Raw genomic sequence first — 17,452 nt, forward strand, 5'->3', positions numbered from 1 at the left:
ATAAAAAAAATTTAGAACATAAAAGTCTTAGAAGCAGATAATAGTACAAATTAATTAAAAAAAGTATCAATTACATACAACATAAATGTATTGGTAGTAAAGCTGTAATAGCTTAGACCATAGCAAATTACTTCATTTCAGTATACTATGCAGTTTGATTTCCATGCATATTATGCAGCAGTCATCAGTTCATCTCCAAGTATATTTTGCTCCAAAAAATAGAAAAAATTCAAAATGAGAATAATTGTTTGAATAACAAAACAGAGCTCCTCCAAATAGAAAAAGTTCAAAATGAGCACCTCTCTGCTTTTTCTTTGAAACTGAGTTAACTGTTGACCCTTCGTAATGTCCTTTTTGTTCTTCTATCATGTTTTTCCACTCTTCACCAGTGATCCTTGCAACCTATTACAAAGCTCAAATTCATCAAATTAAAGGAGAGCAAGTGGCTTAACAACTGGAATAATATTGAAAATGAAAATTGTGATAATAAAATACCTCTAAAACACTCTTCTTCTCTGCAAGCAGTGCAACTTGGCTATTGTTTGTGAACAAGAAGGATGTTGACATTGGATGCTTGGGTTTCAATGGATCCTTATCCTTCCAGTGAAAAAAAATCAGAAATGTTAGTAACGTTTTTAACATACATGATTCTCATTAAAGTAATCAAAATCAATTTTTTTTTCTTTATTTTTCAAAGCTAGTTAAAGTGAGAATCTCAGAAATACTTAAAACATATAAATTGCAGAAAGCTTGCATTGACTTGCATCTTTGTACCACACAAACTGAGTGAAGAACATAAACCTAAATTTTCTAACAATGTCAGGTGTAAGATTTAAGTGTCTTTCTTTTTCGTTCTTTTTTTTTTTTTTTTTGGAACTTCGAGTATACTGATATGACTGTTTTTATCAGCGAAGCTTCTCTCTCTCATACATGTACTAAGCAAAACTAAAATATGTCGAATTTAAGAGAAAGAAAGAAAGAAAGAAAAAAATTGCAAAAGATTTGGAAAATATTCATGATGACAACACTTTTGACATTGTTATTCAAGAAAATGTAATGATCCATTGTCCTCTTGATGCATCCAATTGCAACTGTCTGGGGCCTTGATCGGTTAATGGCCAATAGATTCTACTTGATGGAGCATAGGTTCTGTTGGCCACTTTACCTTGCAATTATGTTTTTTTTTTCCCCTTAGAATTATGTTATTTAGAGCTAAATGTATAAATATACTATTCATTATGAGATTTATTACCATCACAAAAAAAAAAAAAAAAGCGAATATTTTTATGTTAGTTGATGTGAAATATCTTAATTTACATCAATAATATATTGAGTGTGTCAAGAAATAGACTTGCAGATAAATTTTTTCTTTCATTGATAGTTGGTTCCAAATTAACATTAAGCCAGCAACCAAACTCAATCCTAAAGCAAGGAATCTAATCCCATGAAAGTAAGTAATAAGACAAGAAGATATAATATCAAACCTACACGAATACCATGATGTACCATGATGTTATGTCATTAACCATATCGCTAACCCAAGTCTCCAATCAGAATGCTTTCTTTTCAAAGAGGCTGTAGCAAGACTTTCAAGGATAGTAGTTTTGTCAACTTAGAGTAGTACTCTCTCTAACAAAGCAATTCCTCAAACCCTTCTACACTTTCAATCTCCAAAGACATGCCAATACTACACGACTTCTTTTATTATAACAGTTGATTACAGATTATAGGAGGACTTCCCACAATGACCTCACCTAAATCTTCAAACTTGGTCCATTCTCTACAATATATTTTTTCTTTTTCAAAAATATGGATTTGCAATCAAAAGGAAACACCAATCAGTCGACTGGTATCAAAGGGAAGGGGAAATTGTGGATTCTAACATTCACAGGTATGCCATCTCTTTAAAAAAATTAAAAAAAAAATAGAGAAATTGTAGATATATTCACCATATCTCTCCCATGAATGTTCTGCAGAAAAAGAAAAAGAAAAAGAAATCACCAAATTGATTAGTGTTACAATTAGGAAGGTTTATGGTAAATGTGTGGCTAAGATGAAACATGTTTGTTTGTTTGTTTGCTTGATGGTTTGGTCTTTCGGAACTGCACGCTTGAAGGTTTATTTATCAGCTGTAACAGAGTGATGAGATCAGAATTCTATTAAAGAACTTGAAGGCTTAAACCTTGAAGTTCAGGTTTTGTCGCTCTTCACCACAAACAACAGCAAAGAACGAAACATAATAGAACAAAATAATACAAGTAAATCACAGCTATATTATTTAGGGAGCAGTTGGATACTACATAAACAAGAATTCAATTTTAAGAATATCCCAAGATAAAATACACCTATTTTAGTGAACTACTAAAGGGAAAATGGCATGGAAACAAAATCTTGACAAAACCAGATCATATGCAATACCCAACAGAGGGGGACAGGTAATTATCACTAAAATTTCAATTGCATCCGCTTTTACAAACCAGTGAATTATACCTATGTTAGGCATTGGTGTCTGTCCCCACCTTTTGAAATTTTCCACCAAAACAATTTTATTAGGCCTAGCAGATCTAACAAATGCAGGCTTGAGAAGGGAGTCAGCTCAAAAAACCATGCATAACCCAATAAAAGATTTAACAAACCATGTATAACCAATTCAACCAAATCTCAAAAGTTCAATACAAAAAACCGAGAGTCTTGGTTCAGTTGCTACTAGAAAGCTGAGTTCGTGAATTGATGATCATCGAATGCTGGAAAATCTTGCTGAAAGCACAGAAACATACTATATATATAGATATATATATATACACAAGAAATCAATCGTAGGAGATTGGAAAGATTACCGTAAGTGTGGGCTGATTGAAGTAGGAACGACGATGCGACAACGGACTGAATTGGGCTGTGATGGGGTTAGCCGCGATGGAAATCGACGGTGGTGCATGCATGACACGCGCCACACTGGAAAGGAGTTGTTCGGCCGGTCAAGATGTAGCCGGAGTCGCTGGACCCTGAGTTACCGCGCATGGCGTCGACAGAAGATGAATCGCGGTGGTTTGAGAACCCCATGCGTTTCCTTTAAACCGCGCGTTTGCGCAACGCGCCGTTCCGATTGGCTCCCAATCCGGTCGACCACAAGATTGGTGAGTGAGGCTTCTCCTGGTGGTGCGCGTGTCAGACGATGGTCACAGGAGAAGCTCGAAACGGCTACCCCCTTTATTCAGCCAAAACCTTGAAAAAAACAAAAAAGAAAAACAAACGAAGCCGCCAGAGACGAAGGGCTGGCAAGCAGAGGGAGGAGAGGAAGAGGAAGAAGAAGCCGAAGCTCCCCTTTCCCTCAGCTAGATTCGGATGAGTGAGTTTCTAGAGAGAAAGGGTTTCGTTTCTAAAGGGAATTTTCTAGAGAGGGGTCTGGGTTTGCTGCGTTTGCCTGCTATGGGTTCCCAAAGCACGTTAGTAACTTGACGCGGATTTAACGATAGACAGAAAACAAGAATTTTCGTTTAGTGGCCGTTTAATAGCCACTTATATAATAGTAATAGATATATCACCAGAACTAATTCTACATTCGTATACAACAATGCAAGGATTTTAACAGAAATAATCATTCACACAACTGAGAAATATAAAACGAGAGTAACTAAAAAAAAAAAGGGCTTACCAGAATCGTTTCGGTTACAAAAAAATAAGAGGAAGATCTTTAATGAAGGGAGATGATAAAACTCGAAACTGAGTTATGTACATTGGAAAGGTTCAGGGAAAATTTTATTTATTTGGAAAGGAAACTGATGGTTGGAAATTAATAAGGAGCTACATTACGAGCTGTGGTAACATACAAAATCCGAAGGGTTAGCAGCGCTCGAATCTTCTAGAGCTTCTTGGTTGTAAAGCCCCGGTCCCGAATGGGTCGGAGAGTTACCTCTTAACACTTAAAACTCCAATTCCTCATTTACTCATATACCTCATTGTTTTAAACCATTTACTCCAAAATAAATAACTAAAATTACGAAAAAATCTCAAAATAAAAGTCAACTTCCCAAAGTACTAAGTCAACAAAACAAAACGAAACTATTCCATAAAATTATCCAATATCAAATACCCTCTTTGTATATAATAGACTATGCTCACAAAGCCTTACCCATGATTCCTATTCTTGAACCTCCGCTGAAATATCCAAAAAATCTTAAAAATGTTGTGAAGATAAGGGGTGAGTTATCAACAACTCAGTAAGTAGAGGACATATACTAGTGTGCAAACATGAGCATTTACAGAGTACAATATGCAGAACAAAATATTTTTTAGAGTTATCATGCAGAACAAAACATGTTTTCAAACGTAACAGAGCGATAGTTTTAAGACACATAAAACCCAGAGTACTTTGGCATAACATAACCTGAGCATCATCATCACATCAAAACAGAGCATCTCACAGAGGAGAGACCATGTTTCACCCCCGTGGTAGGGTTGTGCTATCCCCGATGGCCAAACTGGGCAGAGATAGAGGTGAAATATTTCCCTTATTCTTCTCGGAGCCCCGAGTGTGCATATAGGAAAGACCACAATAAAACCGCTTTGTTCCAAAGTGGGTGCACTCAAAGATAGAGAAGTTGGTACTAATCCAAACAGAGCAGAGTAGAACATAACAAAGCAGAGTAGAGCAATGCAGAGACAAAGTCAGATACAAATTCAGTACACCATGCCAAAGGTTTTCAGATACCATATCAAAACAAAACAGAGTACCAAAACATATTCAGATCACTCTCACAAATTGAAAACAAAATTCGAAGCATCTTTCTAAATCAATGCACAATTTTTTCAGATTTTCGATATAGCTCTTTTTCAGATTTCAGAGACAACATGACAAAATATAGCTCATGTCTACACAATGCATGATATAAATATTTTTCTCTTTTTCATACAGATTTCATGAGTAATGCAAATAAACAACCGAGGTTGGTTTTTCCCAAGTTCTCTTTTCATCACAAAATATGCAAGGTTTTCATAAAGTCAACATCAGTCTTATTAATTCGTATAAAGTCTAGCATAGGAATCCCGCTTACTTGAACTTCTTAACTTTTCAGAATTTCTCCACAGCAGTACTAAACGAAAATCAATCGTCATCTATAAAATAGTCACGTGCTCCCATAAATATCCGAGATTAACACAAGTTTTCAATACTTACGACTGAAATGCTAAGTAACCTATTTTCCTAAAAATTTAAATTCCACAAAACCCTAAAAATATCATAAATTTAATACTTGACTAAAGTATTAAATTCTAACTGACCTACTATTGAAAAGTCAAACTATCAAATTTAATACTAAATAACATAATTATACCAAAATTCCTTTTTAAGTTATACAACAATAATTATTTAATAAACTATAACATAATAAAATTACAACATTATCACTTACCTTTGAAAGAAAACTTTACTTAAAATAAATTTAATCTACCAAAATAATTTCTGTAAAAATGGAAAACTTAGAGTTTACAAATATATATTAAAAGTTTAAAACACAACAATGCAACTTGTAACTCAAAGGGAATAACGTAATTTTATCTATTTAGAAGACCAACTATGCAATTGCTTCTGTAATACCTTATCATTTGAAAACATGGTAAAGGGCATAACAGTAATAATTCCTATTATAATAGGTTACATAATTACCCTATATATATATAACTCTTTAAGTCAGCAAACATGAGAAACAAATGAATTGAGGTGCAGCGGCGTGGACTTACAACTGAAACCGAGATATGCGTGGAGGGGCAAGGTGCGATGGGCTAGGCTGGAGGAATTGTGGTGGCGCAGCTGGAGTGCAGAGGAGAGGGCGTGCTGCGATGAGGCTGCCACGCTGGGCGGCGAGAGCTAGAGAGGCAGAGAGAGAGATGAGCTGGAGGAAGGGAGTTCGGCGTGAGGTAGGGAGAGGTAGCTTACCGTGGGGGACAAAGCGGCGTGCGGCGAACTGGGAGATGACGGAAAGTTTTTCGATGGCGGTTTTTGTGTAACCTTGTCGTGGCTAGTGGCACCGAGAAGGAGTTGAGGAGTGACTGTAAAGGGGTGGCTCTGTTTCGGGTGTGGGAAAACATGGGAATAAAAGGCTGGGTTTTTCGTGGGAAGGGTGGTGCGCCGTGGTGTTGACCGTGGTGGTTTTCGTGAGGTGGGGTGGTGGTGCACGGCCAGGTGGGCTTTGGTGATGCTAGTGCTCGGTTTGCATGATGGTACGGGAAAAGACTGTAGCATGCTTGGGCAGCGTTGCTCTGATTCCGGTCTGCTGGTTCACGACAACCGTGGCCACGTCGTGTTGTTGCCATTGGATCGTGCATGATGTTCCTCGTGTGATGCAAGTGATTCTCTCCAAGTTTGGTTTTCTAGCCGACAGTGAAGGGTGGCACTCGTAGAGATACACAAAGAAGAAAATAGAGGGAGAGCGAGAGCGAGAGAGAGTTTGAGAGGATGGAAAAAAAAATAGAAATGCACTGCAAGTAGAAGACAATAAAAATAGGTGGGAGAGATTCGAGTGTTGGACGGAAATGAAAATAAATGGAGAGAATTCAAAAAGGGGAAGGAAGTTCAAACTTCAAACTACCTAGATCACGTGGAGATAATGAACATTGTGTGGAGAAATCTTTGGAAGTGTAGAAACTAAAATTGAAAAATGGTTGAGAAGATAAAATGAGATGAAGCTCACTGCAAAAGACGTTGTGGGGTTAGAGAGGTTACTCAGCTGCGTGAAAATAGGAGAGGAGGAGGAAGAAAAAAAAAAAGAAAGAAAAAAAAAGCAAGAGACTCCAATGGAACGGCCTGGCCCGGGTGCTACACTTGGCAATGTGAAAAGTATAATCTTTATGGAGATTTAAGAAAGAGTGGGAGAAACTTGGGCGTTGTTGCTGGAATTAGGGAGGGTGATAGAATACGGACGCAGTACTTAATAAGATGTTATATTATTAAAAATAGCATTCATGTAAATAATTTTAATGACATAAAATATCTGAATATCATCTCATGTATGAGTACTCTATAATTTTTCAACCTTCTAAGTTGTTTATATTCTACTTATATAGATAGAGGGAGATTAAAAACAAGAACTCTACTGCAGAGAATCACAACACGAGATTTTTACCATTTCCCTCTACATCCAAGGACAAAAAGAATTCTTCGACATTCGCATAATGCAAATTTTCTCCTTGAGTTTGGTATCTAATAGTATCTAATTTTTTCTGAATATTTGTGGATATAATGTGTGGTGAAGGTCCTCCCCAAAGCATCAAAGCTGGACTACAGCCACTCGTTCCCGAAGACCAAAGCAAACAGCCAGATCCAGTTCCACGCCTCCCTTTCCACCCACAAAAGAAACAAAGAAGCCACAAATCCAATTTCAAAATGCACACTCCTCCATTCCTCCTCCTCCACCTACTTCTTCTTCGTCTCCTGCTCCACCAAATTCCATGGACAAGGATCTGCCTGAATAATTTCATCCATATTCCACTCTCTCCCCCTTCTCTCTTTTTACACTCTCTCTAAGACATGACTTCCTCTTTCTGCTTATCTTCAACCAGAAATACCAGTACTTCTTCACCTCGAGGATTCTTTCTGCATAAGACCCATCTCTACATTCCCAAACGTCGCTCTCCTTTCTTTCCCCATGAAACTCAACTCCCCAAGAGAGAGACTTCGCTGCTTCTCAAGCCTCAACTACAGCCACCCAAGTCTTCTTTTTTACTCACCTTGAGGCTGAAAGACGCTAAATTCACACACCCTTTTGCAAGCCTATCGTCTTATGCCGAAGCTGAAGGCGAAGAAGAACAAAAGGAAGAGATCAAATTCAACGAACATCATCGTCATGAAGTTGAGAAAACCGAGGACGACGACTCGGGTGGAATGGCTCAAGCTTTTCACATATCTTCAAGCACTGCCTCTGCTATTTATATATGCATAGCGTTCGTGGCTCTCTGCTTTCCATTATTTATGAAGTCTTTGGGGCAGGGGTTGTCCTTGAAGACCAAGATGTTGTCATATGCAACTCTGCTATCTGGGTTTTACATGGCTTGGAATATTGGAGCCAATGATGTGGCCAATGCCATGGGGACCTCTGTAGGTTCGGGCGCATTGTCGCTCCGACAGGCCGTGTTGACGGCCGCGGTTTTGGAGTTCACCGGGGCATTGTTGATGGGCACCCATGTGACGAGTACGATGCAGAAGGGCATTCTTGTCGCTAATGTGTTCAAGGGAAAGGATATGCTGCTCTTCTCTGGATTGCTCTCTTCGTTGGCTGCTGCTGGTACTTGGTTGCAGGTACAGATTACTGGTCCTTTGTTTCTTATTGGTTGTGAATTACTTTGTGTGGGGGACAATACATGTATACCAACTAAATGCATGCAATACCAATTAGGTTAATCCTTATAATGTTTGATTCCTAAGCTTCACTGAACCATAATTCAAGCTAATTAAAGTATCTGTAGAGTCAGCAATTTCGCTCCTTCCTATAAATAAAGTTTCTAAAGTTCAAGCAAGAAAAGACATATGAACTTAATAACATTGTTAGCCTGCATTTGTGTTGGTGCATGATTTCATAAACATGGAAAGATGTTCCTTTCTTTGACTGTGGATTCAGTACTCGAATATTATGTCTGAATTTTCTCCCATGCTCTCCCTTAAACCACTGCACCATTTCCGGTCGTCATACAAAACTTTGGTCTATTTTAGAAATTTCGTTATTTTATTAACCAAATTTTATCAAAATATGTCATGTTCTTTCACTTCTGCAGCATGCATTATCATCTCGGTATGTTGTCAATCATAAGATGCTGCCGATATGGAGTTTGCTTGGGTTAGTTGTGTTTAGGCCATTTTTTTTCTTAGCTTATGGAGCTAATCACCCAAATGAGATAAATCAGGTCCTTCCCCCCCACCCCAAAAAAAAAAAATTGTCCTGACCAACTTATATGCAAGAATTTCTCATTTCACTAGTTATTTTTTGTTTTAACAGAGATTTGTACTTACAAATGTTAATCCTATTTTATACTAGACAATTGATATTACGAAGTTGGGAACACATGTACCACGGGCTATAGTAACACCTTGTTAAAAAAACTTATTTGTGCTTATTCCTAGTGGTTGAATACTAGCACTAAGTGACTGTGAGTGAGTATCTCCACTCGAAGTTAATGTAGTAGGAGAATTTGTGCTACTGGTCTTTCAGATGTGTGGAAGTCCTAGCACGAGTTCATTTCCTTTCAATTTCTGCTAAAATTGTCTTAACTTTTAGATACTTTAGGATTAAAATAAAAGAATTAATCAACTTACAGCATTGTCAGGACAAAATCATTGAAGTTTCGTTCATCTTAGAGTGCCTTGCATGCTTGTTTTGTTTGGATTGGGAAAGGCATACAAAGGTGGCTCTGGATGCAAGACAAAGCTGGTTTCCACAAGATCATCAAGAGTGGAAAGTTCCTTGATATTTACATCTAAAGATGGCGGGAAAAAAACCAATGAGAACAGGTTCTGTCTGCCTAGATAAGTAGAGCTAGTCCTTCTTAGCAAGATGTCTTCCTATTCTTGGTTCCTTGGGGGACTGGAAGTTGGGGTTTTTTCCTTTATTGATTCCTTGCGAGACGCTGTCTTGATATGAATTGTCCATCACTAATTTCTCCAAGAGCATGGTATTTCATCGGTGTCAAATGGGGAAAAAAGGTTTCCCTGATGTTGTCTTTAACTAACACTTGGAATGCTTGTATTTGCGCATATAATACTGCTGTTGTACAACAGCTTACTCCAACATTGGGTTTACATCGTAGAAAATATTGATTCAAATATGTATTTCCTTTCTACATAGCCGCTTTCTCTAGTTGATCTGGTATTTATTGGTACCAAAAGAGGTAGAATATTCAATTGCATGTTAGGCTGTTAGCCCTTGGAACTGCAACAGCTTTGAATGATCATGAAATGCCTTGACAGCATGGTTTGAGCTTCCTATCATACTTAATAAGTGTTCTAGAATATGTTTTTGTGGGGGAGGATTATGACTCTTGAATAATTTATAATATATGTCACAATATCAAGACAGAGACATCTCTAATGAGAAAATTTAATTCTTAGGTGCTCTTGCTTTCACAGGCTACCCGGAATATTCTAAGTACGACTTCTCTTAATTTTACATTTGAATTTAAATGTTTTGTTACTGTAATATGTTTATGAGCTACATTTTCTTGTTCTTGTTTCATGATGAGCTATCTTGTGCTATGCAGGTTGCATCCTATTATGGTTGGCCCGTCTCCACGACACATTGTATAGTAGGATCAATGGTTGGATTTGGACTTGTCTACGGAGGACCTGGTGCTGTCTTCTGGAGTTCACTGGCAAGGGTAACTTCTTCGTGGGTGATCTCGCCAGTAATGGGAGCACTGGCGTCATTTCTTGTCTACAAATGCATTCGTAGGGTATATTCTCTCGGCCTCAAACTTAAAATTATGCATTTACCTGATTGTTAAAAAATCTGACTTTGGGACTTTACATCATTTTAATGTATGAAATGTAAGAATGGTTTGTATATTGGACCCATAAAACAAATCATAAGCCATACGCATGGTGGGTAACTTCCTGTACCTCTTGCTTGCTCCTTCTATGTAAACTTACAATAACCCACAATATGGAGAACCAGCCAAACATAAAGAAGCTACTTCTTAATCATACGCAAAATGAAGAGCAACTATTAGTTTTCTACATTACCCGAGTCATTTGACATAATGATGAGATGCACATAAGTTCTAACAAAACTCTACTGTATTTCTCAGTTTGTGTACAGTGCTACAAACCCAGGACAAGCTGCAGCTACGGCTGCACCAGTTGCTGTGTTCGTTGGTGTAACCGGAATCTCTTTTGCAGCCTTTCCTCTTAGCAAGAGCTTTCCTCTGGCTGTGGCTCAGGCTTTAGCCTGTGGAGCTGCTGGAGCAGTCCTTGTAAACAAAATTATCCGAAATCAGCTGGGTCATCTCCTTGTTAAGTCCACTACATCGCAAGCACAGCCAAAAGAGGAAGCCGTCCTCAACAAAAGTATTGGGTTGCTTTCTGCTATTGCGGGGCCAAAGGGTACCCAGCTGGAGATTGTTTATGGGGTATTCGGGTACATGCAGGTCCTCTCAGCCTGCTTCATGTCATTTGCCCATGGAGGAAATGATGTATCTAATGCAATAGGTCCTCTGGCTGCTGCACTATCTATACTTCATGGAGGTACTGGTGGAACTGATATTGTTATTCCAACTGATGTTCTTGCATGGGGAGGACTTGGGATTGTTGCAGGGCTGACAATGTGGGGGTATAGAGTGATAGCAACAATTGGGAAGAAGATAACAGAACTCACACCAACTAGAGGATTCGCAGCTGAGTTTGCTGCGGCCTCCGTGGTTCTATTTGCATCGAAGCTGGGGCTTCCAATCTCAGCAACCCACACTCTAGTGGGTGCAGTCATGGGCGTGGGGTTTGCAAGAGGACTCAATAGTGTTAGAGCAGAGACGGTGAAGGAGATTGTGGTTTCTTGGGCCGTTACAATTCCAGTCGGTTCTCTCCTTTCAGTTGCCTATACATGGATATTCACCAAACTTTTGTCTTGTATTTTGTGAGTGTACACTCAAAAGATTAAATTCATGAAAGTTGTATGTGACTATTTAAAATTGTCCACATTTTAACCAAACTTGATTCGTAGAATGTTATCTTTGTCCGAGCTAATGTAATTTCCTCCAAGGGGAAGTCACCGCATGGAATTGAGTACACAAATTTGCTTTCCTTAGTTAAACTGTTCAAAAGTCCTCTCTGCTACACTCATGCAGTCTCTGTTGAAGAATCTGAAATGCAATTGAAAAGCCGGAACTAAACATGGGATTCTGCAAATGCAGAGGATAGATCTCGAGCTTCATTATAATCACTTTTGGCAGAGAAAAACCATTTACAAGTAAATGAGTTGTTGGAGCAACAAAATCTTAAAGCCAAAACTCTTGTCAAAACCTATTGCATACTATGCTAATTACAAAGGTGAAAAATATACTGGGAACTAAAGCCTGTAGTATAACTATAATATTTCTGTCTAAAAGTAGAAAAACCATTGCGATTCATTGTTAGAACACCAATCAAGTTCTTTGGGAGCTGTGTACTTGAGGAGAAAAGGCGTCATTACCAACAGTTTCAAAGTTTGTTAAACCATGAACTAGAGAGTTTTCTTCTTTGAAAACATGAACAAAATCAAAATAGAGGGACGATGCGATAACAAAAAATGTCATTTTACAATGTACAGTTTATCATACTGTGAAGGTGGTTGGGAGCAGTTTTTAAACCAATTAACAGTAGAAGTGAATTTGATTCCACCGGTAAATCAATAGCATTCAATTTTTCTTTTCAATAAGCTTGCATTGAATTGAAAGAGAGAATTCAAGAGGAGAGGGCAGGGGACCCGATAAAAGCCCCTTTAACCCCTTAACAGAAATTTCAGTGCATACAACGTAAAATAAAAATAAACAGGCTGAAAGGATTTGACTTCCCCACACTTAACACAGTGAGTGATCTTGTATTATATAAAGTAAATTGTACAATCACTACATAAAACACAGATTACAATGCTGAAATCTATAAACTAATCATGCAAACATGCCAAAACTATTGTAGATGTTGATACACGGTTTACAGCTGTCATGACTTTCCTTGTGCATGTTGTGTTGAGTTAGTTGGCTAGATGGCTCCAGGTGTATCCTTAACACCCCCCGGGAGAAGTTGACTAGGGCAGGTTACACAGTGAGCTTGGAGCGGAAGAAGGTAAATTGGGATAGAGATAGGCTTTTGGAAAAAAAATAATCTGCAAGCTGGAGATTGGAGAGAATGAAGGAGACACGGAGGCGTCCAACAGCCAGTTGTTCAAGAACAATGTGATAATCAAGAGCAATATGTTTGGAGCGATCTTGAGTGACGGGATTGGATGACATGAAGATGGCACTTTGATTATCACAGAGAAGCGTGGTAGGAAATGGAGGCTGAATCTTGAGTTTTGAAAATAAATTGAGCAACCAAGTAACTTCTGCAGCTATTTGCGCAAGAGCCTATATTCAAACTCGGCATTGGATCTCGATACTGTGGGCTATTTTTTTTGCACTTCAAGAGATCAAATTTGAGCCAAGAAAGATGGCGCAACCCAAAGTTGATCGACGAGTATCAGGGCATCCTGCCCAATCTGCTTCTGAGGAGTGAGGATGCCAAGAGTGGAAGTGAACGTTGAGAAGAGAGATTGAAACCAACGGTTATTGTGCCTTTGACATATCTAAGGATTCTTTTGAAAGCTCGATAGTGGTCATTAGTTGATGCATGCATGAACTGACAAACTGTATTGACAGCATAAGAGAGATCGGGTCTTGTGATGGTGAGATATTGAAGAACACCAACCAAGGACCGATATAGGGTAGGATCAGAAAGTGCTAAACCTGTACTCATAAGCTTTTGACCAACAACCATTGGAGCAGAAACTAGTTAGCAATCTACCATGTATGCATGTTGAAGAAGATCATAGGCATATTTAGTTTGAGAGAGAAAGAGACCAGAAGAAAGAGACTGACTTCAATGCCTAGAAAATAATGGAGTGTGCCAAGATCCTTCATGGAGAAAGCATGACTAAGTTGATTGATCGAAGTGTCAAGAAGCTTGTTGTTGTTGCTGGTGACAACAATATCATTTACATAGAGAAGTAAATAATGCCTGCTGGATGGTGACAAACAAAAAAGGGAAGAGTCAACTAGACTGCATTGGAAACGAAAACGGATTAGAAAGTTGCTGAACTTCTTAAACCAAGCATGTGGGGCTTATTTTAATCTGTAAAGGGCCTTGTGGAGGCGACAGACATGAGAAGAAAGTTAAGGTTGATATAACCAAGGGGTTGCTTTATGAATACTTCTTAAGAGAGTGAGCCATAGAGGCAGGCATTCTTAATACTGAGTTGTCTTAAGGGCCAATGAAATGATGGACTATGAGACAAGACAATGCGAACAATTGAAGCTTTGACTATTGAGGCTGAAAGTCTCATGACAATCCTGGCCTGATAACTGTGTATAACCTTTGGCTTTGTAACACTCGATAGTGCCATCAGGATGAAGCTTAGTGCGAAAGACCCATCAACAACCAACTACATTCTTATTGGAAGGTCGAGGTACCAATGTCTAGGTTTGGTTCTGGTGCAAAACACATATTTCCTCATCCATAGCAGCCATCCACTTGGGATGCTTTGAAGTTGTCTTAAATCCTTTAGGTTCTTTGATGGCAAGTAGAGAATGCAGGAATTGAGACGGAGAATGTAGCTGCAGTGCATGATAGGCTTTAAACTTTCGAGTAAGACAGAGAAACCCTTTGTGAAGAGAGATATAACCAACAAAACATGAGGTGTACTCTTTTCAGCAAGTTTGTGAGAATTATAATCACATAAGGGAAACACAAGCAGCCAAAAATATGAAACATGGAGTAAGAGGGTCTTACCATAGAGGAGCTTATATGGAGACCTGCCACTGAGAAGAGGATTTGGGAGCCGATTGATGGTGAAGACTGTAGCAGAGAATGCCCCAACCATAGAAAGGCAAGAGCATGAGAATGATGTTGAGTATTTGGAGTCTGGTCCACGACGCTCGAGCGGAGCGTCTAGCCGCTCGAGCGAATACAAGTCAGAGAGCTTCGCTCAAATATAGCTCTACAGACCGCTTAAGCAAAGGCAAGTCAGAGAGCTTCGCTCGACACCGCTCGACACACAGCTCGAGCGGAGGGAAGTCAGAGAGCTTTGCTTGAGGAGCCGCTCGACACATGGCTCGAGCAATTGCGGGAAACAGGTTCGTTCGATGCGGGCTCGACACGCCGCTCAAGCAAACATCACTAATTCTGCTGAATTTAGGGTTTCCGCTGCATAACATATATATAGTGATATTTTATGGCTTGTACGGTATGAAAGTGAACAGTAGCCGTTCTACATACATTGTATTGTGATTCCTCAAGTAATACAAATCCTCTGCAGCTCCCGTGGACGTAGGGAATTTGCCGAACCACGTATATACTGTGTCGTGTGTGATTGCTTGTTTTCCCGTGTTTGAATTTACTTTATTGCCATCGTTTTTCACAACAATTGGTATCAAGAGCCAAGGTTCTGGTCTGAGAAAAAACGATGGCTGGAGAGGAAGTGAAGGTATCGGGGATCGAGAAGTTTGATAGCACGGATTATGGATACTGGAGGATGCAGATAGAGGATTACCTCTATGGGAAGAAACTTCATCTTCCATTGTTGGGAAAGAAGCCGGACAGCATGTCAGTTGCTGATTGGACCTTGTTGGATCGACAGGTCCTGGGGGTTATCCGATTAACCCTGTTGAGATCCGTTGCTCACAACATCATCAAGGAGAAGACGACTGCGGATCTCATAGCGGCTTTGTCAGGTATGTATGAAAAGCCGTCAGCAAATAACAAGGTACATCTGATGAAAAAGCTATTTAATTTGAAGATGGCAGATGGTACGTCTGTTGCACAACATATGAATGATTTTAATACTATCACAAATCAATTGTCGCTTGTTGAAATTGAATTTGATGATGAGATACGTGCATTGATACTATTGGCATCACTGCCAAATAGTTGGGAAGCCATGAGAATGGCTGTTAGTAATTCTGCCGGTAAGTCAAAGTTGAAATATGATGATATTCGTGATTTGATTTTGGCTGAGGAGGTGCGCAGAAAAGATTCAGGTGAGACCTCAGGTTCGAGTTCAACATTGAATGTTGACTCTAGGGGGAGAGCACAAGACAGGAACTCAAATAGAAGCAGATCAAAATCAAAGAACAAGGGCAAGAGCAAGTCAAAGCCTGGCCAACAGGCAACTTGTTGGAATTGTGGCAAAGCTGGCCACATAAAGAAGAATTGCAGAAATCCAAAGAAGACTGAGAATGATAGTGCTAATGTGGTAACTGAAGAAGTACAGGATGCACTATTACTTGCAGTTCATAGTCCAGTTGATGATTGGATACTTGATTCAGGGGCTTCCTTCCATACATCTTCCCATCGGGAGATAATGCAGAATTATGTTGCAGGTAATTTTGGAAAGGTGTATTTGGCTGATGGAGAGGCTTTGAGTGTTGTAGGGATGGGAGATATTGATATTGCTCTTCCTAACAAGAACAAATGGACCTTACAAAAGGTCAGACACATTCCTGAGTTGAAGAAGAATCTCATTTCTGTTGGGCAGCTTGATGATTGTGGACATTCAGTGGTGTTTTCAAATAGCACCTGGAAGGTCACCAAAGGGGCATTGGTACTGGCTCGGGGTAAGAAAACGGGTACACTTTATATGACTACTGGTTTGGATAACACTATTGCTGCTACCGTTGCAGAGAGCACAGCAGATTTGTGGCATTGCAGGCTTGGCCATATGAGTCAGAAGAGCATGAAAGAACTTCTATCTAGAGGCAAGCTACCAGAACTGAAGTCAGTTGATCTCAGTATGTGTGAGAGTTGTATTATGGGGAAACAGAAGAAGATCAGTTTCTTGAAGAGTGGCAAAACACTAAAGTCAGAGAGACTAGATGTTGTGCACACTGATGTGTGGGGACCTTCCCCAGTAGCATCTCTTGGAGGTTCTCGTTTCTATGTTACATTCATTGATGACTACAGCAGGAAGGTATGGGTCTATTTTTTGAAACACAAATCTGATGTATTTAATGTGTTCAAAATTTGGAAAGCCATGGTTGAGACAGAGACAGACTTGAAGTTGAAATGCTTAAGGTCTGATAATGGTGGTAAGTATATTGATGGTGGGTTCAAAGAGTATTGTGCTACTCAGGGTATCAGAATGGAGAAGACCATTCCTGGGACACCACAGCAAAATGGAGTTGCTGAGCGCATGAACAAAACCATAAATAAGCGTGCTAGAAGCATGAGGCTGCATGCTGGCTTACCACCTACTTTCTAGGCAGATGCAGTTAGCACTGTAGTATACTTGATAAACAGAGGGTCATCAGTTCCATTGGATTATGGATTGCCTAAGGAGGCTTGGAGCGAGAAAGAGGTCAAATTTTCTCATCTTAAAATCTTTGGCTGTCTTTCTTATGTTCTTATTGATTCTGATGCTTGTAGTAAGCTTGCGGCTAAGTCAAGGAAATGTTATTTCATTGGCTATGGAGACGAGGCATTTGGCTATCGTTTTTGGGATGATCAGGGTCGGAAGATTATAAGAAGCAGGAATGTGATCTTCAATGAGAAGATTATGTACAAGGACAAGTCTAGCATAGTTGCTGAAGCAGTTTCTCAGGAGTCTGACTTTGTGAGTTTGGATGATCTACCAGAGGTCACAATGCAGTGTAGGGAAATGAGTGACTGGGAGAGTGGGCATAGTGCACCCATTCCTATTATTCCGCAGTCAGATCCAGCGCCGTCCACTCCTACAGCTGCAGTTCGCAG

General features: G+C 39.4%; 1 protein-coding gene across 1 annotated transcript; it reads left to right on the forward strand.

Annotated features, from left to right (window-relative positions):
- The first annotated feature begins 7,310 nt into the window (after positions 1-7,310).
- LOC121256418 (inorganic phosphate transporter 2-1, chloroplastic) lies at positions 7,311-11,780 on the forward strand. Its single transcript, XM_041157212.1, has 3 exons — positions 7,311-8,290; positions 10,243-10,434; positions 10,789-11,780. The coding sequence occupies exons 1-3, from the start codon at positions 7,523-7,525 to the stop codon at positions 11,611-11,613; spliced, it is 1,785 nt and encodes a 594-aa protein (XP_041013146.1). The 5' UTR covers positions 7,311-7,522; the 3' UTR covers positions 11,614-11,780.
- Positions 11,781-17,452: the final 5,672 nt, after the last annotated feature.

Source organism: Juglans microcarpa x Juglans regia, chromosome 3D (assembly GCF_004785595.1).
Source record: "Juglans microcarpa x Juglans regia isolate MS1-56 chromosome 3D, Jm3101_v1.0, whole genome shotgun sequence".
NCBI lineage: Eukaryota > Viridiplantae > Streptophyta > Magnoliopsida > Fagales > Juglandaceae > Juglans > Juglans microcarpa x Juglans regia.

Excerpts from the sequence above, each read along its gene's own strand:
- LOC121256418 (XM_041157212.1), top strand. The coding sequence starts at position 7,523 with ATGACTTCCTCTTTCTGCTTATCTTCAACCAGAAATACCAGTACTTCT. Across the intron at positions 8,291-10,242 it reads CTGCTGGTACTTGGTTGCAG|GTTGCATCCTATTATGGTTG; the intron begins GTACAGATTACT and ends TGTGCTATGCAG. Across the intron at positions 10,435-10,788 it reads TCTACAAATGCATTCGTAGG|TTTGTGTACAGTGCTACAAA; the intron begins GTATATTCTCTC and ends TGTATTTCTCAG.